Raw genomic sequence first — 22,970 nt, 5'->3', positions numbered from 1 at the left:
TTAATATCTTCTCACGAAAGTAAATTCCCAAATAAAAAAGGGCAGAAGTTCTGATTTTTGGTTCCCTCCCAAAATCATATAAGTTTTGACTCAGGTAACAGGGTATCAGAGAGAAGTGACTCTCAAGAATGATGTTAGTGAAGATTGGGTAAATACCTTAAGTTGCCTCCTAATTTCTCTTCCTAGATTGTATACTATTGGGAAGAATCTGTTCAGTCTGCATTTAACTGCAGACAGATAAGTATCATAAAAGTTGAAAGCACACCCTGTAGCACAGAGAAGCTACTTTTTCAAGGACCCTAGTTCATTGTTATATATCATTACACACAAATGTAATTTGGCCTTGCTACCAGCAACTGTGATTCAGACTAGGCATTTAGCTTGGAGTCCAGCGAGGCACTTTCTTTTATATTTGTTCTGCCTTACCTTCAAGTTGCTGTGGCAACGAGATCTGTGCTGTGCAGAAGCTTAGAATCTCAGCAGCCTGTGCAATGCCCCCTCTTTTAAGTTAAAGCATAGACATGGTCAGAAAATCTACAGATGAGAGCATGAGCTTAACGTGGCCTGTGTCTAGCCATGCATATGACAGTTTGGGCACTTTAGTTCTTTAACGTTTGCAAGAGCACTATTGGCATTTGGGTTGAGACAATTCTTTTCTGCACTGTAACATTCACTAGAATATCCTCTATAGCTTTCCCTGCATGTTCAGATGCCTCCTGCTGGGAACCACACCCCTTGTTAGAAGTGGCTATGGTCTGAGCATGAAAAGAAAGCATACATAGCACAAAGAAGTGACTTCTAGCATGTGGGCAAAATGAATTAGGAAGTAGCTATGGGAGGCTTAATATATAAGGAATATATATAGAAAAACAAGAGGTGTTTTGGGAATTAAATAACTTGCATTTTTCAAACTCATCCTTTGAAAAATGTGGTTTTCTGGTGTTTATTAACCTGACGTGATTGTTAAGGCCTAGCCTGTGGAAGCTTTTACTCTGAAAGTTGTATAGTCACTTTGATCTAAAAAAAATTCATTTGACCCAAACCAATAGACACTGAGAATCTGTCTCTAAATAAATGTGGAAGTATATCATTGTATATAAGTATACAGAAAATGCTGAAGATAAAGTATTTATACTTCAAGTAAGGTGCATATGTGTATGAAACTTATTCTATTCCATTTTTTCTTGTATGGCTTTGATTTCTTCTATACTCCTTCTATATTGTGGCCTTACATATCTCATTATTTTGTGTTAACTATTTTAGTGAAATACTAATTAAAGAACATGTTGAACACTCAAGCTGTATGAAAAGATCTCAAAAGATCTCAGTTGGCAAAAAGCCAACTGGTATTTTGATAGGGATATTGTTAAATCTCTAGGTCAATTTGGGAAATATTGGCCTCCACACAGAATGCAATTTTCTTAATAAATAAATAAATAAATAGGTATATATAACTTTTTTTGTTTATGTGGCCTGGCCTCATGCATGCTAGGCAAACATTCTACCACTAAGCTACATTCCTAGTCCCTAAAATGCAGTTTTCTAATTCATGCACACACTATATATATATATATTAATTTCTTTAGGTTTTTTAAACATATATTTATATTACTGAGGTTTGAACTCAGAGTCTTGAACTTTCTAGGCAGGTGCTCTATATCAATTAATCCAATTAATCCATGCCCCCAAGCTTTTTTTTTTTTAAACTATACATATTGTTTTGGGTACAGCTTCACATTTTTTGTCCATGTGGGTCTCAAGGACCTCAATATTTCTAATCTCTACCTCATCTTGCATTATAGAGATTATAGGTGTATACCTACATGCCCAGCTTCTTTAATTTCTTAATGATATTTTGTAGTTTCAACAGATAAATATTGCATTTGCTTTATTAAATAATTAAAGCATGTATTTCTGGCTGAAGGAAAGTTAAGGCAAAGGCTAGTAGGTAAAAGATTTTCCAGTTTGAGGAATGCTGAAGGATTAGTAAGTGCAGAGCTTATTTCTCTGTGGTAAATTTGAAAAGCCGTGGAGTTATGAAGGTAGACTGGGAGCATTATATACTCAATTGAACATCTTCCTCAAGAATTGAATTTTTTGTATTATTGACTGCAGAAGACATCAGTAGTTTATTAGGATGGGATTTCATGACTAACCCAAATCCTAAAGTAATTTAAGTATAAATCTCCTTGATACACAATTTTCATCTTCTAGGGAAGGAACAGGGTCAAGACTTTCACATATTTCCACTTGAGAATTAGAAGCATGATGGCCACTTGCTAGTTTTGGTATTATACATTAGGGATATGTGAAGATAGAAGATACTGTTTATATGGTGTGGAGACTAATGAGTTACAGAGGTGGAGGTAGGTGGGAGCCAGTCTGCTTGAGGTGGGTTTAGAACTTTCAGCACTAAAAATAAACATTGCTCAAATTAAAAGACTGGGAAGGTGGCTCAGTGGTAGAGCGCTTGCCTTGCATGCCTGAGGCCCTGGGTTCGATTCCTCAGCACCACATAAGCAAAAAGAAAAAAAGCCGGAAGTGGCGCTGTGGCTCAAGCGGTAGAGCACTAGCCCTGGGCTGAAGAGCTGAGGGACAGCGCCCAGGCCCAGAGTTCAGGCCCCACGACCGGACCCCCCAAAAAAAAAAGACTTAAAGCGAATTTTGAAAATTTTGTCACCAAAGATTTATGCAGAAATCAGTCTTGATATGAAGGGTATTGTTTCCATTTTCAACAACTTATTTCTAAGCAAATTATTTCTAAAAAAGTCATCAAACAAGATTTAAACATTGTTGAAAGTGTATTTTAGTTTCATTTTTTAAAATTTAGAAACAAATGGCCAAATCAAACTGTGGATATTTTAGTATGGCTTTTGGAGAACTAGAGAATCAAGTGTGGCATAATTCAGTAACGCCTGAGCATTTCTGTTGTCTCAATATTGAACAACATTTAGACCAAAAGATAGCTGAATTTATATTCACATATATGCTGTGAACTGTGAATTAAATAGTGTGTCAGATTTTTTTTTCACTTTTGGATTGGTAGGGAAGTGAAATCCTAAGATCAGTATTGTTTGAATAAAATAAGGTAAATAGGTATGCCTCATGTAATGATCTTGTTACATTATAGGCACTAGGATTGTTGTTGCTATTAAATGTAATATATTTTGCATTATATGCTATTCTATAGCAGTTAGGAGGTCAGAAGAAATACCTTTAAAAAACGTTTAACAGTTGTACATACATATATTGATTATCTCTCATAAAGCCTCACATCAAATTCTCTATACAAATTAGAATTGAATAAGTAAAATTCATGGTAGAGTCTATAAATTTAAATGCATTTTTTTTCATTATTATTAGGTAGTGACAAATTTACCAGTCTATTCTTGAAAACTTCCTGAATCATCATATTAAGTTAATAGTTCTGGGGGCGGGTGGCAGCCGTAAAACTGCCATTTATGTAGAAAAAGATTATTGTAGGTTGCTTGGATTATTATGCCAAAGCATAATAATGTCTTGTCAACATGAAGTTGTGAGAAATATGATGGCTGGCATGGAACATGACCAGATTTGCAAATTTATCTTCACCAGTTAATTTATATACATTCTCAAATTTTGTCCATTAATACTGTTATTTCCCAATTATGAAATAAACTATATTTATTGAGAAAAATTTAAAAAACACTAAAACCCAACTAAATGGAAACAACTAAATGGAAACAGGTAATTGTCTGTAATACCATCATTTAGAGGTAATAGCCATAAAGGACAGACTGAAGTCAAACAAATTATGGATTTGAGTCATTCTTCATGACTTAGTATTCGTAAAATGTTATTTGACTTTACTCCAATTTCCTTTATAAAATGAAAGCAAAATTACCTTATTAAAAGTATTTTTTATGTGAGAAAAGATCATTGGGGACACGGGCATATGGTAAGATTCACTCTATTGCTTACTAGTATTTTCTTCTAGTCTTTTCCAACCATTTATTTCTATGTTAAAAACATGTTGCACATTTCTTTTTTTTTTTTCAACCTTAGTTGCTATTACATACATTCTGAGCACTTTCTTGGGCAATTTCCAGTTAATTTATTCTGTCATTGTCCATGTTATTAGGGCAAATTTCTAGATAACCTGGATAAAGTGATGGTAGTTTATTTAGCTTACAGAAATACTCTAGTAGGGCTGGGAAGGTGGATCAGTGGTAGAGCACTTGCCTTGCATGCTCGAGACCCTGGGTTCGATTCCTCAGCACCACATAAGAAAAAAGCTGGAAGTGGCGCTGTGGCTCAAGTGGTAGAGCACTAGCCTTGAGCTGAAGAGCTGAGGGACAGCGCCCAGGCCCAGAGTTCAGGCCCCACGACTGGACCCAAAAAAAAAAAAAGACATACTCTAGTAGGGAATGATACTCTAGTAGGGAATGATAAACTGCAGAGCTTTGATTTTGCTACCATTAACTAACGGGGGACCTCACACAATTCTCTGGTGTAATGTTGTGATCATTAAGCTTTGCAAGTGCTCAGAGGATAGACATGAGCAATATGCAAGGCAGTTATAAGAAAACCCAGGAGCCTAACAACCTATCTGTGAATGTTGGTCCTAAGCTTTGTCAGTGTTTTTGACTACTTTGAGTCCTTCTTGTGTAATGAAGTCAAAACATACCTATTTCATGTAGTCACTGGATAATCTTAATGGTTATAACACCTTAATAAATGTTAGCTACTATTGTTTCTTATGGTCAACACTTAAAATTTGTTTTTGTAGTTAAGATGGGAAAGAATATAAGTGATATTCAGAAGTAGTATGATACGGAAATATAAGTGTAAACCACCTGGATTCTTCTCAGATTTTACAAATGAAATTATTGCATTCTAAAAAAATAATTTTACAGTACAAAATACAGCAATATATTTTTTATTTAAAATAAATTGGTTTTCCTTTCTATTTTAAGTATAACAGATATTTCATTGGTTCTAAATTGATTGGCATGAGTCAGGCATCTGTGGCTCACACTTGTAATCCTAGCTACTCAGGAGACTGAGATCTAAGGGTTGCCATTCAAAATTGTCCCAGTCAGATAAATCTAAGAGATTTTTTTTTATATCTCCAATAGCCAGTAAGAAGCCAGAAGTGTATATCTCCAATAGCCAGTAAGAAGCCAGAAGTGTACTGTGGCCCAAGTGGTAGAGTGCTAGCCATGAGGGGAAAAAGTTAAGCAAGAGCACGAGGCCCTGAGTTCAAGCCCCATTGCTGGTACAAAAGAAAAGGAAAGAAAAAGCAAGCTAACCTTTGATTTGATAAACTTTATAAAGGAATATTCTTTTTTAAATTTATTTATTCATTTTTTTTGGGGGGGTCCAGTCGTGGGGCCTGAACTCTGGGCCTGGGCGCTGTCCCTCAGCTCTTCAGCTCAAGGCTAGCACTCTACCACTTGAGCCATAGCGCCACTTCCAGCTTTTTTCTTATGTGGTGCTGAGGAATCGAACCCAGGGCCTCGAGCATGCAAGGCAAGTGCTCTACCACTGAGCCACCTTCCCAGCCCTAAAGGAATATTCTTTTAACAGACAAAAATATTTTGTGTAATTTTTTTTCTCTGAAACTTTAAGCAAGATACATGTAAATCATTTATAGGGTGCTCAATATGTGCTATGTTATTTAACTTGCATTAACATAGGTAGTCCTTACAGTATTCTATTAAGAAGGTTCTTTTATTGTCCTCATATTACAGATGAAAAAAACTGAGACACACATAGGTTAAATAACTTGATTGTAGTTTATTATGATATAGAGGAAATTCTACCACTTCAGAGAGTAGAATTAATAGACTAGACAGAAAATCTCTCTTTCCATGCCTGCAAGCTCCTGAGTCTGTTCTTTTGTTTTGTCAATTATGGAGCTTGAACTCTTGGCCTGGACCCTGGACCCTTTCTCAAGGCTAGTGCCCTACCACTTCAGCTACAGTGCCACTTCTGGTTTTCTGGGGGTTAATCGGAGATAAGAGTCTCACAGACTTCCCTGCCCAGGATGGCTTTAAAATCATGATCCTCAGATGTTAGCCTTCTAGAAGTTAGGATTACAAGCATGAGCCACCAGCACCTATCTTGGAGCCTGTTCGAAGCCACTTCCTCATGTTACTTAACACTGAAAAAAAGAATAATAATTGATTTTATAATATATAACATATCATATATAATATGTAATAATTATATGCTTACAAAGAGTGCATTCATCCAAGAATTTGATTAATATTGAATTTGTGAATAAATCTTAAAATTTCATCTTACTTTTGGCAATATATGTATATGTTTTAATTCATTTTCTCTTCGTTTTAGTCTTTCAGTTATGGAACAAAAATACTATATCAAACTACCAATGCTCCACAGTCTAAATTTTTTCCACCACTTCAAAAACCTATGTTACCACCTAATAGTTTTCAAGGAAAAGTGGCATTCATTACGGGAGGAGGTACTGGTCTTGGCAAGGCAATGACAACTTTTCTATCCAGCCTGGGGGCTGAGTGTGTGATAGCCAGTCGGTAAGTGAATATCAGTGGGTACTTGAGGGTCTATTGGAAAAGTTCTCTTCCACAATACTGAAGAAACTTCTTTGGGTTGTTTGATTTGTATCGTATGCAAATGATGCAAATTTGCATGGTGCAAATCATGTATAAAAGAGACAAATTAAAATGATAAATTTTATAAGTATAATCTATAAATTTTATAAAATATTATACAGATTAAAATCTGTACAGTATTATACAGATTAAATAAATCTTTGAAAAAATCAGGTATTCATTTGAAATAAAAATAATGACAATTATCAAAGTGATGATGTTTACATTTAAAACCAGTGATAATGTTACAAAGTACAGTGAGGATGCTTTGTTTCTAGTGGTAGTGATTGTGATTACTGCTTTAATTGATAGTTAACCTTATACTAGGATAATGGCTATAATCCTTCTGTTTTCTTTAAGATGGCAGATATTTCAGAACATCTATTGTATTGAATGTAGGAAGGATAAGAGCATGTTAAGGAATTTCTTATTGAGGCATATCCTAATACCGGGTAACTATGTAAATCTAGAGCTTTAAAAGCTAGTCAAGAGGGGCTGGGAAGGTGGCTCAGTGGTAGAGCGCTTGCCTTGCATGCATGAGGCCCTGGGTTCGATTCCTCAGCACCACATAAGCAAAAACAAAAAAGCCGGAAGTGGCACTGTGGCTCAAGTGGTAGAGTGCTAGCCTTGAGCTGAAGAGCTGAGGGACAGTGCCCAGGCCCAGAGTTCAGGCCCCACGACCGGACCCAAAAAGAAAAAAAAAAAAAAGCTAGTCAAGAAATTTATCCCTCCCTCCAATTTTAAATAATGTACGATGTTCACTGTGTCACACAGAAATGCACATTGGCCAGAACATTTTTGTTTTCATATTGTAATGTTTTAAAACAGTATTTTTATTTTAATACTGTGTAGTTTATATTTGTAGTTTATATTTGTATTTCTTTAAAAACATTTTATTGTCAAGGTGATGTACCAGTGGGTTACAGTTACATGCTTAACGTAGTATTTCTTTCAAGCACATAAGACAATGAATATAGGTTGTCTAACCTCTTAAGTTTAGGCTGAAACCTACTAATATTACAAATTGAAGGTTCAAAATGGCCTGGGTAAAAGAACAAATATAATGATTATTATTAAGTAAACGTAGAAAATGCCCAAGTAACTGATGTAGAAATGACTAATTCACTGAATTAGTAACAGGTATATGAACATTATTTAAATTTTAACTTTTTTTGTGTGTGTTTGTACAGAGCTCTGGCACTGTTTCTTGAGCTTTTGTGCTCAAGGCTAGAGTTCTATCTCTTTGAGTCACAGTGCCATTTCTGGCTTTTTTGGTAGTTAATTGGGGATAAGAGTTTCATGAACTTCCCTGCCCAAGTTGGCTTTGAACCATGATCCTCAGGTCTCTGCTTCCTCAGGAGCTAAGATTACAGGTGTGAACTGATGCCTGGCCTGAATTTTAGCTTTTGAAAGATGCACTCATTGAAAGTGATTTGTGTGTAGATATAATTTTTCATGCTCTATCAAAAATGCCTTTCTTAAAGCCACAGATTCTCTGTGTTCTTTAACTTACAAATTTAAAGTAAAAGTATAATGCAAAACTTATACAAAGTTCCATGTGTTTATTTCTAGGAAGATTGATGTTTTGAAAGCTGCTGCAGAAGAAATTTCTTCTCAGACTGGAAATAAGGTACATCAAGACACAGTCATCTAAGTTAAATTCAGGAGTTGTAATGTCTTTAAATAATTTATTCATGCTTTTGCTTTAGGAAGCCTGGAATATGTAGGGCTCTCTTTTCTTTGTTCTTTTGCAGGTTCATGCAATTCAGTGTGATGTAAGGGATCCTGATATGGTTCATGATGCTGTGTTGGAACTGATCAAAGTTGCAGGGCATCCTAATGTAAGTATAATGGAGAGGAAGCCAAAACACAAGGCTTTTGATGTTGAAAATACCCACCAAGATACAAAGGAAATAAACTACTGATGTGAGCAAGGGTTGCATTGAAAGGCACTTACTTTCTGGCTTTAGGAAAATCCCAACTTTGCTTAAGGCAGAGAAATGATCAGCTGGACTGCTACATCATTTCCTTTCAGAAATACTTCAAAAGCACATTTATAACTGTAGAAGAAACTTGATTTTACTTTATTTAATAAGATTATGAAATAATGAGAGCAGTTATCTAAGAGCACAATATCAGGTTTAAATGATAGATGACTTGTGTGTCTTTTTTTAATAACTTTTGATTATTTCTTGTGGTGGTGGAGAATAATACAAACAAGGAAAATTGAGGGAAACGCCACATTTCTCCTTGTAAGACTTAAGACATGAATATTTTGCTGTTATTGGTTCATTTATTATAAAGAGAAGCCATTCTTCTAGTAATCTCAAGGAGAGCATTTTTCTGTTAAAGATTTTCAGACAGGCTAATTTTATGGAATCTGCCATAGGACTAAGCAGAATATTATTAGTGAAGTGGTCACTAATCAAGACTTTCACAACGTTAAAATGACACTGGAATTATAAGGTTTTGTTTCTTTTAAAAAATTTTTTCTGTACTGGGGCTTGAACTCAACCCAGGACCCAAGTGCTGTCCCTTATTATTTAACTTTTTTGCTCAAATCTGGGGCTCTGTCACTTGAGACACAGCTCTGCTTACAGCTTTATGGTAGTTTATTTAAGAGTCTCTATGACTTTCCTACCTGGGTTATTTTGGAACCACAATCCTCAGATCTCAGACTCCTGAGTAGCAGAGATTACAGCCTTAAGCCACCTGTGCTTGACTTTTATAAGGCATTTCTTGAGATACCTTGAAATAAAGTATTTTTAATCTGTATTTGTATTCTTGGCTATAGAGTCTACCCTCATTAAAGACAAGGGTTAGGATTCTGAAATTGGGAAATTACAGGAGGTTTTTAACAGACTCAAAAAATATAGAACCAACGCATATCTCATGGTATTATTTTATAGCTGGCTATAAACTTCAGCTGTATTATATTATTTGAATTAATAAGTTGCACAAATAAAAGTCCTGGAGCACTGAACATTTTCTGTGACTGGCCTTATTCATTTATTAGATTGTGATAAACAATGCAGCAGGAAACTTTATTTCTCCCACTGAACGACTTTCTGCTAATGCTTGGAAGACCATAACTGACATCGTTCTAAATGGCACAGCCTATGTGACCCTAGAGATTGGAAAACAACTAATTAAAGCACAGAAAGGTATGTTTCTATATATTCTCACATTTATTGGGTCCAGTCATGCTGAGATTCTGTTCTATACCCCGGGATACTTAAAAAAGTAAAGGAGACAATCTGTTCTTATACAACTCATAATATAATGGCAGAGATACTTAAATAACTACCATAGGTTATGACATAATTAATAATAAATACATATTTCAAGTGCATTGGACATTGAAAGAGCAGGATGAGATGTAATTACAGCTGAATTTGCAAAACTCTAGATGTGGAGAAAAGGGAGGGAACGGAATATAGACATTCCTGAATAAAGACCTGTCTGAGGGGAAAACAGAAGTGTTTAGGGAATTATAAGGAATTTGATGTGGATAAAAGAGGGAGAGAGATTAGGAAATGACTAGTAAATAGGAGGGTTGAAGTGTAACTAGGGAGTTCGATGTTAATACTTTTCACTGAAAATTTTTTTTGGGGGGGGTCCAGTCGTGGGCCTGAACTCTGGGCCTGGACGCTGTCCCTCAGCTCTTCAGCTCAAGGCTAGCGCTCTTTTTGCTTATGTAGTGCTGAGGAATGGAACCCAGGGCCTCATGCATGCAAGGCAAGCGCTCTACCACTGAGTCACCTTCCCAGCCCTTCACTGAAAGTTTTAATGAAGAAAGTAATTTGATGTAACTGGCACAGTAGAGGATAGAAAACTTGTTTGGTTTCTTTTTGAAGATGACATAGGAGATAAAGTAGCTGAAATTTACAAGAGCTAAGTACCTTACTTATTAGATAAAGAAGTTATTACCCTGGTGAATACTTTGGATAATGAGATTGAGAATACTGGAGACAGAGTAGATTTAGATGGAAGTCATTAGAACCATTTTGTTAATACTGTGAACAAATTTCTTAATGAAAGTTTGTACTTACATAAACATGAGTAGAGTTTCTATGTGTAAGTATACATGTATTGTATAGAACCATTTATATAGACACTACTGAGTTTCCTGTGTCAGATCTCATTCTGCATGATTCAATTAGAGATAGCCAAGACTCTAGCCCTCTGTAGATTGAGGTGAGGACTTAAGAGATGAGATATTTTCTCAGAGATAATGTCACTAAATGAGTAAGGAAGACATACCTCATGCCTTTTAGGTATAATCTTGTACTGAGCTTTGAGGAAAGAAGGAAGGTTCTTCTTTAGGAGCCTCTGTCTTTGAGCTTCAGTTCCTTTTTCAGTATACCATGGCTAATACCTAAATCAGCTTAAGAGAGGAAATGGAAACAGAAAGAAGGATGATACTGAGAATTGACTCTTCTTTTGTAATGCTGGTAACTTCCATCCATTTTCCAAGGACTCATTGAAATTGAAGGCTAAGACAGCGAAGTGAGTCTGCTCCACATGTAGAGTTTGGGCCAATCACCTTTGTCATTGATTTTGCAACTTTTCCCCATCTCTGCCTTCTGTTTTTGTAAATACTTCATTTTTGGTTCTGTTTCTTTCTAATCTCTGTCTTATTCATCACTTTGTCTTTCTCTGCCTGATTCTCTCTTCTGTTTCTTCCTTTTGCCCTCTTATTTTTTTTTCTGTGACCCTAAGATTTCTGTCTAACTCTCTTCTCATTATTGTGTTTCATTTTAACATAGACTTTGATCTATTTTTATTCATCACATTGGATTAAAATTCTATGGGTTTTATTAAAAATAGATTAGGTAAGACTTTTTAAAAGATGGAATCCAGTTTTTATTCTACCACGATTCCTGACAGTTATTGATGCTGTAATGTGACAGAGTTTGGAGAACTTGGACCCCAGGGCCAGTGAAGAGCATCTATTTTGGTAATGGATCTACAGTCAAAGGACTAAAGTGCTAATGATCTCTCAAGTATATCAGTGTGGATGAACCTGCACGTCAGGTGCAGCTATGTATCTGTGTACCTGTGATCAAAAGCCAGTCAGATTGGCAAAGGTGAGAGCACCAACCACTACAAGACAGAACCTCACTTGCTGAGGGTAAGAATTGCTGACAAGGTGCCCTGGAAGGGGTCAGCAGATGACCAGGGTCAGAGCACTATGTCTTTATTAGAGGCAGAGAAGCTAATTAGAAGGATAATCAGATTTGGTGAACAATGACCAATTATGAGTTAAGAAGCTTTTAAACACCAATGCCCAGCATGCTAAATACAGTGTTTAGATCATAAATGAAGAGTATTTGGTCACTCTCAAAAGGTCTTTCTTTATAACTTCATTCAGTTCTCACTATTACATTAAAACTTGTTTTTTTTTTTAAAATAGGATCATTTGTCTTTTTACTGTTGCTGTGTAGATTTACTGTTGCTGGATTGATTATTTTGCCACATATCTTATGTATTTAGAATATTTTCCTTTTAACTTCGTGAGCAGCGCCTTTTGATGAATATAAGGGAAATCTAAATTTGGACAAATTGCCAAACTATTTTCCAAACTGGCTGTTCTATATTGGATTCCCAACAGCAATTTGCAAGTTGTAGTAGCTCCACATCCTAGCCAACAGTTGGTATCATTAAACTTTTTAAGTTTTAGCCCCTTAAGAGTTGAGTAGTTGTTCCTCATTTATAATGAACACTTTCCTGATACAAATGAAATATCTTTTTTTTTTTTTTTTTTTTTGCAATTTTCCTTTATTGGGATTAAGTGATTACATACATTTTACAAATTTCACAGTATTGTGGGATAGTGAGACTTAGTTAAAGTCACAAACACATTCTAACCTTCATGAGGCAAATTGTCTTTATCATGGTCTATAAAGTTTATGAGTTCTATGAGTTTTGACAATACAGTTATTTCTTTTCTTCCACATCGGGTGATATGTACAGGAAATATCTTTTTAAAAATTTATTTATTTATTTATTTTTTGCTCTTCAGCTCAAGGCTAGTGCTCTACCACTTGAGCCACAGCACCACTTCTGGCTTTTTCTGCTTATGTGGTGCTGAGGAAGTGAACCCAGGGCCTCATACATGCAAGGCAAGCACTCTACCACTGAGCCACCTTCCCAGCCCCAGAAATAGCTTTTTTATATATGATCATACATACATATATATATATATATATATATATATATCACACATAGCATATATTCTTCATTAAGTTTTTTGTTTGTTTGTTTTTTATTTTTTGTTGGTTGTGGGGCTTGAACTTTGGGCCTGGGTGCTGTCCCTGAGCTCTTCAGCTCAAGGCAAGTGCTCTATCACTTGAGCCACACCACCACTTCCTGTTTTCTGGTGGCTAATTGGACATAAGAGTCTCATGGACTTTCCTGCCTGGGCTGGCTTTGAACTGCTGTCCTCAGATATCAGCCTCCTGAGGATTACAGGCATGAGCCACCAGTGCTTCTTCATGAAATTTATGTACATTTATTTTGGTGTGGGGAAGCAATACTAGAGATTTCAGGGCCTTGCACTTGCTAGGCAAACTGCCATTTGAGCCAGAGCTCCAAATTTTTTTTTTGCCGTATTTTGCTTTTCAGACAGAATCTTCAGCTTTTCCTTGGGCTGAACTTGAACCATTATCCTCTCACCTATGTCTTTCAAGTAACAGAATTACAGACATGTTCTACCATGTCTGGTTTCTTGTCTGCTTAAAAAATTGTTTTTCTGTCTTTTTGGTATTAAATTAAAATAATTGTTTTAAATTTCTTACAGAAGTTATTTATCCATTATGAAATACTTGTTTTGAAAAAATTTTCCCTAAGACTGTGATTAAACTGTTCCTTAACAATTTTTTCTGAAGAGGAAAGTTGTTTCTGTTTTTTTTTTTTTAATTGTGATGTTGTCCAACTATCCCCCTATGGTTTGGCTGAGATTTATTTATTTGAGGTACTAGGGGCTGAATCCAGGCCATGACTCAATTCTATGCAAGCCTTTTATTACTGAGCTATGTCCCCCCCAGGAATTTTCCCTTTGCCTAACCTGAAGTCCTACTTAGGACTTCACCATGTTTGGAAATTTTATAGTTTCTACTCCTGCCATTTCAGTCTATGATATATTTTTTCATTAATTATGAGGTAATAATTGAGATCTTTCTTTTTTTTGTATCTTTATCCTTTCCTACTCGAATTTCCTTGGAACTTTGATGGAAAAATGACTTAATCATACATATATGAGTCAGTTTTTGAACTGTCCATTCTTTCCAGTGATATATGTGTATCATTGTTTTGATTATATGTCTTTATAATATGAACATGTATTTTTTATACATGTTGATTCCTCCCATTTGATATTAACTTGAAAGAATGCCTGTGACTTCCAGTTTTATTTTATTTTATTTTTTTGTAAAAATTGTTAGGGTTCTTTTATGACTTTTGTATTTCTGTGGAAATTTTAGAATTAACTTGATATATTTATGAAAAAGCCTATGGGAAAGCCATTTTTGTCCAAGGTTGTGTTAAATTTATATTGAGAATTGTTATTTTAACAATCCCAAGGTTATCTATCTATTGGGATGTCTCTGTTATTTTGGTCTTCCTTAATTTTTATTGGGGATATATTGCTGTTTTCAGGACATATATTTTGTAAACTTGCTCCTGAAGTTGTTTTTTTTTAATCTTTAGTGCTAGTATGGATGGTGTTTTCTATATTTTGCTTCCAATTGGTTGCTTGTAGTATTTAGAAACACAATGGATCCTTTAGTGCTCTTTTTCCTGGGAGCTTGCTAAACTCACTTAATAGTACTTTTACTTTTCTGTTACAGCCCTTTAGATTTCTTCATGATAGTGTTACTAATGAGGAGAAACAATTTTTCATCTTCCTTCACAGCATGTATGCTTTTTACTTTTCTTGACCCCCTCCCTCCCTTCAAAGATAAAACCTCCACTGCAGTGTTAAATGTCCACAGCCTTGTTGGCTTTGGAAACCAAAGAATCAGTCAAATGCATTTCCTCCTGACATCAGGAAAAAGTACTTAGTCACATATACTGGTATTCTGAGATAAAGTCTTGCTTTTTGCCCATGCCCATGCCTGAACTTTGATCCTCCTATTTTATCCTTTCTCTCATAGCTGGGATCACAGGCGTGCACCACCATCCTGAGCTGCTTTCTGATAAGATGAATTTCATGGACCGTTTGGCCTGGCTTAGCCTGAAACCATGAATCTTCCAAACCATGCCACCCATGTAGCTAGGATGATAGGTGTGCTACTGTGACCAGCTATTCATTAAGAATGGGTCTCAGGCATTTATTTATTTCATTTTGGTTCAGGATGGCTTCAAATTGTATTTCTCCTGAGCTGAGTCTCTCTCTCTCTCTCTCTCTCTCCCTCTCTCCCTCTCTTTCTCTCTCTCTCTCTCTTTTCTTTTTTTGTCAGTTGTCAGGATTGAACTCTGGGCCTGGGCGCTGTCTCTCAGCTCTTCAGCTCAAGGCTAGCACTCTACCACTTGAGCTACAGTACCACTTCTGGTTTTCTGGTGGTTTATTGGATATTAGAGTCTCACAGACTTAACTGCCTGGGCTGGCTTTTTGAACCATGATCCTCAGATCTTAGCCTCCTGAGTAGTTTGGATTACAGGTGTGAGCCACCGGCGCCCAGCATCTGACCCAAGTCTCTTGACTAGCTACGCTCACAGACATGATCCTTGTCCTCCAGCTGGGGCCATCAAGCACTTCTTTTCTGGATACATAATAAATTTTTTTAAACTAGTACACTACTGTGCTATGAAAAATTAGAATTTGTTCCTCCTCTTTAATTGTATTTTTGTACCTATTATCATCTTCCTATATCTCCTCTACTTCCTACCCTTTTCTAGCCTTTAATATCAATTAGTCCTGCAAATTTATGAGTTCTTCGTTTTTAGCTCCCACATATGAATGAGAACATGTGGTGTTTGTCTTTTGTTCTTGGCTTATTTTATTTAACATAATGTTTTCAGGTTCATCCATGTTGCTGAAAATGATAGGATTCATTTCACAGATGAATGGTATTCCAGTGTATGCATAATTTTTCTATCCGTTTAACCACTGATAGAACCTTTGGTTGACTCCATATCTTGGCTATTATGAACAATATTGTAGTAAGTCTGGGAATGCACACTGATTTATTTCCTTTGGCTATGTATCCAGTGGTGGAGTTGCTGGATCATGTGTGTAATGTCCACCTGCAATCTGTAGTTCTATTTGTAGTTTCTTGAGAAACTTCCATACCAGATCCATAGTAGGTGCACTAATTTACATTACTACTTTATTGTGTGAGTTCCCCTTTCTCTATATCCTTACCAGCATCTGTAATTTTTCAATCTTTTTGATAGTAGCCATTCTAAGAAGAATAGAATGATATTTCATTGTGGTTTTACTTTGCATTTCCTTGATGATTAGTAATATTAATTATTTTTTATACTAACTAGTGTATATTTTCTCCTGAGAAATGTCAGCATACTAGGTCTTAAGTCTTAAATTGGATTTATTTAGGATTTTGCTTCTGTTTTTTTTTTTGAGTTCTTTGTATTCTGCATATTAAGTCAGATGAATAGACTTTGTATTTTCTGTGTTTTTGCAGCTATATTTTCTCTCTGTCATTTCCTTTGTTGTATAGAAGCTTCTTAGTTTGCTATAATCTTATTTTCCTATTTTTGAATTATCTTTGCTTTTGAGCTCTTACCCTCCAAATTTTTGCCTATATCTCCAGTCTTGAAGTATTTTTTTTTCTGTTCTTCTAGCAGTTCATAGCTTCCAATCTACATTTAGGTATTTGATCCATTTTCGGTTAGTAGCATATATAGTGAGAGACAGGGTTGTAGTTTTATTCTCTGGCATATGAATAACTTATATTCTCAGTAAGAGACTGTTTATGTCCTCATTGGATATTCTTGGCACTGTTGTTAAAAAAAATCAGTTAAATGGAGCTGGTGGCCTAAGTATTGGCCTTGAAGTGTAATGTTTATTTCATTCATTTACCATTGTCTCTATTTTTTGAATTTACTAAATAAAAAAATTTGTTTCTGTTTTCTGTATTGGCCTGTTAGAAAATTTACTTGCCATTTACAAACCTCTTGCATGGCAATAATTATAATGAAAATCATTGCCTCTTATATATAAAAAAAGTATATCTGTAATGAAACCAGGAATCTGGCAATTCTACATTTTGAACTTTTGGCATCATTGTTCTTTTTTTTTTTTTTGGGTCCGGTTGTGGGGCCTGAAGTCTGGGCCTGGGCGCTGTCCCTCAGCTCTTCAGCTCAAGGCTAGTGCTCTACCACTTGAGCCACAGCACCACTTCCGGATTTTTTCTTTTTGCCTATGTGGTGCTAAGGAATCGAACTCAGGGTCTCAGGTATGCAAGGCAAGCGCTCTACTACTGAGCCATCTTCCCAGATTGTTTAGGCTAAAAAAATAAACTGACAGGGAAAAAGAGAAGAATGAAGTACCTTTCATTTTAGCATTGAAATTATATGATGAGGATGTAACTCCTCCCCTACATATGGAAAAAGATATCTGTTTAATCTTAACTGGAAGGTGGCACATTTATGCGTCAGGAGCTGTCATTATTTAAGTAGCTTTTATAATTTAGCTGTAAGGATGATGCAGTTGGCATCTTTCATCATTGCTATAATGGAGCCCACTGATGTTCTACATCCCTCATTTTTCCCAGAGTAATAATTTAGAAGCAAACTAATTTTCAGAGATCTGAAAAACTGAGATTAGTATATAAAAAGAGTTGCCAGAATTACTAATGTAACCATACTTATTTCTCAGATGCTAAAAATAGCAGACCTGCCTCCTCTCTCACCCCCATATTTTCCAGAGCATGATGAGTTTTGTTTTTTTGTTTCTATTCTGAAAAAGGATGAGGGAAAGAGAAACTAAACGTGGTAGGAGAGAATTTACTTGGGTGCTTTTCAAAATACTTTTCTACTAGTCTTTCAAATTTCCTTAATTTTTGTTTTAGGATATGCATGCATCTATACTCATCCTTTTGTAAATATTAAACTTAGAGAGAACTTCTTATTTAGTATTTTGCCTAAGGTAGTATAAAAAAATAACTGATTTCTCAGAAGCTGAAGATTATTATTACTACTACTACTACTATTATTATTATTATTATTGCTGGTTGTGGGGTTTGAGCTCTGGGCCTAAGCACTGTCCCTGTGCTTCTTTTGCTCAAGATGACTGCTTAACCGCTTAAACCACAGCACTACTTCCGGTTTTTTTTGAGTCGTTTATTAGAGATGAGTGTCAGGAAATATACTTACTACATTACTCATGTAACTGTAACCCCTCTGTACAGTATCTTTACAATAAAAAATATATTTAAAAAAGAAAGAGTGTCATAGGGACTTTTCTGCCCAGACTGGCTTCGAACTGTGATCCTCATATCTCAGCCTCTTGAGTAGCTAGGATTATAGACATGAGCCACCAGCACCTGGCTTTTAAGATTATTCTTTTAATCTTTCATTCATTTAGTTCATTCACTGAAAACTTACCATGTCCTAGATACTTTCAATTATTCTAGGTACAATGTCATTATTAATATTCCTTTTAAAATTAGCATATATGTTATAAATATGTATTGGTGTGGATGTGTATGGATGTGTGTGTGTGTGTGTGTGTGTGTGAGAGAGAGAGCGAGAGAGAGAGAGAGAGAGAGAGAGAGAGAGAGAGAGAGAGAGAGAGAGAGATCTCAAACTTGTGATCATCCAACTTCAACCTCCAAAGGTTATTGCAAGTTTGTGCTGCCATGTCTAGCCTGTTATTAGTGTATGTCAGTTGCAGACCATACTGGGATGTGGAAAATACTTACATATATACATAATGTACTTTAATAATGTTCACCCTCCATTACTCTCTTATCTCCCTCCTCCTGCTTCTGATGCCTTTCTTCCCAAATAGTACCCTCTTCTACTTTTATATTATTTATTTATTTAGATGGTGCTGTGATTTGAATTCAGGGCCTTGAGTTCATGTTCTACCAGCTTTTAATGGAGGACAATATTGGGGTATGAACTTGCTAGGCATCCCTCCTACCACTTAAGCTATTTCTTAACATATACATATATGATATATATCATATACATTATATATATAAATCATATATACACATATATATCTATATATCATATATATGTGTATATATACATTTCTTGATTTAGATTCTGTAAATTAGAAAAACATGCAATATTTATTTTTCTGAGACTGTTTTATTTTGTTTAATATGATATCTTCAGTTTATCTATTTTCCAACAAATGTAATTTCATTTTTCTTTTAGGTTGAGTAATACTGCATTGTATGTGTGTGCTTGTGTGTGTGTGTGTATGCATACGTGTGCCTGTGAAAATAATTTTCCTTATCTATTCATCCTCCATTGGTGTTAACCTAGGCTAATTTCATAACTTGTTGATTGTAATTCATGCTGTTATAAATATGAGTGTGCAGGTATCTAGTGTAAGCAGACTTACATACCTTGAGGTATATCTCAGGAGTGCAATGCAATAATAGGACCATATAGTAGTTCTACATTTTTGTTGTTGTTGTTGGTTGTAGGGCTTGAACTCAGAGACTGAGTGCTGAGCTCTTTTCCTCAAGTCTAGCACTCTACCACTTTCAGCCACAGCTCCACTTCCAACTTTTGGAGGTTAATTGGAGACAAGATTCTCACAGACTTTTCCCTGTCTGGGCTGGCTCTGAACCAGATCCTTAGATGACAGCCTCCGGAGTTAGGAGTATCTAGGATTACAGGCATGAGTCACCAAAGCCCTGCAATAGTTCTACTTTTAAATGTCTATGGATTCTCCATCCTGATTTCCATAGTGGCTGCTCTAATTTACATTTCACTAATAGTGGATCAGCACATCCTGCCTCCCCCCCACATCCTCAGCAGCATTTGTTGTTTGCTTTCTTGGTGATAGTCACACAGATAGGAAGGCAGGGAGGAACAGAAAGCCTGGATATTCAATAATGTTGCCGTGAACTCCCATGTTTGAACACTGTGTGAGGTCTGATAGATATTTAGCTTATAGTCCTGAAAGTTGTTTTTTTGCTGGCTTCATAGAATTTTACATCAATTTACACAGCTTAACCCTTGGTCATATTCAAGGAAGGAGACTCTACAAAGATTAATGGACTGTGTTTATTTATTTATTTATTTTTTGGGTCCGGTCGTGGGGCCTGAAGTCTGGCCTGGGCGCTGACCCTCAGCTCTTCCGCTCAAGGCTAGCACTTTACCATTTGAGCCACAGCGCCACTTCCGTTTTTTTTTCTTATGTGGTGCTGAGGAATCAAACCCAGGGCCTCAGGCATGCAAGGCAAGTGCTCTACCACTGAGCCACCTTCCCAGCCCCTGGACTATGTTTATTGCAGCATTATTTACCATAGCTAAGATATGGAACCAACCCAGATGCCCCTCAGTAGATGAATGGATCAAGAAAATGTGGTATGTATACACAATGGAATTCTATGCCTCCATCAGAAAGAATGACATTGCCCCACTTGTTAGGAATTGGAAAGACTTGGAAAAATTATATTAAGTCAAGTAAGCCAGGCCTAAAGAAATATAGGTCCCATTGTTTCCCTTATTTGCAATAACTAGTGTATGTCGGAGTCAAGCAGAAAAGGTCAGATAAGTTGATGTTAGGGGAATGAACCCCAAGATAAGTATTCAAATGTTTTTTTTTTCCTTTCATGCAATTGTTTCTAACATATTTATAAGATTATTTCTTTGTTGTTTTGTATGTCCCTCCCCCACGGTATAACCCATGCTTTCACTATATTTTATGTTGGTATAATTTGTGGAGGGGAAGGGAAAAAATAAATCGTTTGACTAGAGATACAGGTGGACCCATTGGAACAATGAGATGTACAAATCGTTATGTCAAAAAACGAACTTTACAACTTTGGTGGGGGGTGGGGGGAGGATCGGGTGGGGAGAGGGGGGAGTATGGGAAGGGATGGGAAGGCGAAACAAAGAGGAGGCAACAATGCTCCATAAGAAATGTACTCATTATCCTGCCCATGTAATTGTAACTCCTCTGCACGGTGTTCTCACAATAAAAAAAAAAAAAAAGATTACTGGCGCTCTCCCCCAACTACTTTCCTCCTTGGAGGAACTATTACTCACAAATCTGGTTGCTCAACAGCCTCAAGCTCTATTTTCTATTTTCTGCTTGTTTTTCTCTACCTAATTGCCACAGTCTTATGAAGTAATTCTAGATAAATGTTAGGTGATGTTAGCTTTGTTCCTTTTGTTTTTCCTTCTCTTAGTGTCCTCTACCTGTTGTATAGGTATATCATGTATCTTTAAAAATTTGCATTATAAAGGTGATATGCAGAGGGGTTAGTTTTATAAGTGAAGTAATGAATACATTTCTTTCTGAACCATGTCACCCTGCCATGTATCTTACAATTTATTTTGATGTTTGTGGCAGAAAGGTAAGTTCATCATAGCTGGAGGCAGACACCCTTGATAATTTTAATTCTGATTTATTCTTCTGTAAGTGGTACTTAGTTAAGACCCTAATTATTCAGGGTCTTATGGAAGTATGCACTGATATTTGAGCTTGTGTAATGACTCCCCAGGTGTAGAATTTCCAGTAAGTACAGATCATTTTAAAGACAACAAGATTTGTAGTAGCAAGATACAACAGTTTTCTTAGGTTATCCTTTTCATTAATTAGGGGCTGGTGAATTTTTTTTTTTAAGATTCAATGTATTTTTATACCTTATTTCCTGATGCTAGTTGGTACAGCCATGAGGTTAACAATATCCTTTAAAATTTCAGGAGCAGCATTTCTTGCCATTACAACCATCTATGCTGAATCTGGGTCTGGCTTTGTAGTACCAAGTTCTTCTTCCAAATCAGGCGTGGAAGCCTTGAACAAGTATGCATGGCTATAATAATCTTGTTGTTGATGATAAATAAGTGCTTTGGTAGTTCATGGAACTAAATTCCTGTGTTCTCTCTCTGTCTCTCTCTCTTGCCTGTACTGGGGCTTGAACACAAGACCTCACATTCTTATTTAGCTTCTTTGTGCTTGTGCTCTACTACTTGAGCCATTCTTCTACTTCTGGCTTTTTGCTGGTTAATTGGAGATAAGAGTCTCATGGATTTTTTTTTTTTTTTTTTTTTTGCCCAAGCTGGCTTTAAATCAAAAGCCTCAGATCTCAGCTTCCTGAGTAGATAGGATTACTGTTGTGAGCCAATAACATCAGGCAAAAGAATAATTTAAATTCACCAAGACTCATACTTTTGTTTGTTTGTTTGTTTGTGCTACTACTGGGGCTTGGGTTCAGGGCCTGAGAGCTATCCCTTGGCTTTTTTTTTTTTTTTTTTTTTTTTTTGCTTAAAGCTGTTGCTCTACCACTTGAGTCACAGCTGCACTGTCTGGCTTTATGCAGGTTAATTGCAGATAGGAGTCTCATGAACTTTTCTGCTCAAGCTAGCTTGGAATTGAGATCCTCAGATGTTATTACCTGAATATCTAGGATTATAGGTGTAAGCTGCAGTACCTGGAAGAGACTCTTTCTCCTAGATAAGTCCTTTGTCTATGGTACCATCCAATGGAACTTTTTATAGTGATGCAATGTTTTGTAAATCTACTATGTCCAGTAGCCAAAATGCAGCCATTGGACTCTTAAAATGCAATCACTGTGACTGAGAAACTAAATAAAAAATTGTTTAGTCGCATGTAGCTAGTGTCCCCTAATTAGACATAGGAGTCAATCTCTTTCTACTTTCCTATATGTCTTCCCTGTTGCCTTTGTTAACCTTTTAAACATATCTTCACCCTCTTTACTAAACTACTGTCTATAACTACTGTATAAAATTAATAGTACTAGCATAGATGAAGAGCACTTGTCAAGTCTAGTGGCTTTTTCTTGTGGGAGCATAATTACTCTTCAAATTTGTTTCTCAGTGGCCTTTGCCATGGTCTTAGTTGTGACAGGAGTTCTTACCATTGTCTGGCTTATTCTACTAATCATGTCATTCATATCTTTGGTACCAGTTTTTTTCCTATTTTGTTTACATTACCACCACAATTAACTTTTTTTTTTTTTTGGGTCCGGTCGTAGGGCTTGAACTCTGGGCCTGGGTGCTGTCCCTCAGCTCTTCAGCTCAAGGCTAGCACTCTACCCCTTGAGCCACAGCGCCACTTCCGGCTTTTTTCTTTTTGCTTATGTGGTGCTGAGGAATCGAACCCAGGGCCTCAGGCATGCAAGGCAAGCACTCTACCACTGAGCCATCTTCCCAGCCCCACAATTAACTTTTTAA

The 22,970-nt window shown here is 36.2% G+C and overlaps 1 protein-coding gene across 1 annotated transcript in view; it reads left to right on the top strand.

The window, feature by feature from the left end:
* Positions 1-22,970, top strand: part of Decr1 (2,4-dienoyl-CoA reductase 1) — a 33,551-nt gene that overhangs the window by 4,756 nt on the left and 5,825 nt on the right. Inside the window, exons 2-6 of the mRNA XM_042673184.1 lie at positions 6,337-6,539; positions 8,190-8,247; positions 8,372-8,458; positions 9,634-9,781; positions 21,480-21,579. Of these exons, the coding sequence (XP_042529118.1) occupies positions 6,337-6,539; positions 8,190-8,247; positions 8,372-8,458; positions 9,634-9,781; positions 21,480-21,579 (596 nt within the window). The remainder of the gene's footprint in view (positions 1-6,336; positions 6,540-8,189; positions 8,248-8,371; positions 8,459-9,633; positions 9,782-21,479; positions 21,580-22,970) is intronic.

This window comes from Dipodomys spectabilis, unplaced genomic scaffold (assembly GCF_019054845.1).
Source record: "Dipodomys spectabilis isolate Male_0828 unplaced genomic scaffold, ASM1905484v1 ptg000783l, whole genome shotgun sequence".
Taxonomy (NCBI): Eukaryota; Metazoa; Chordata; class Mammalia; order Rodentia; family Heteromyidae; genus Dipodomys; species Dipodomys spectabilis.
This window is presented reverse-complemented; position numbering and strand designations above follow the sequence as displayed.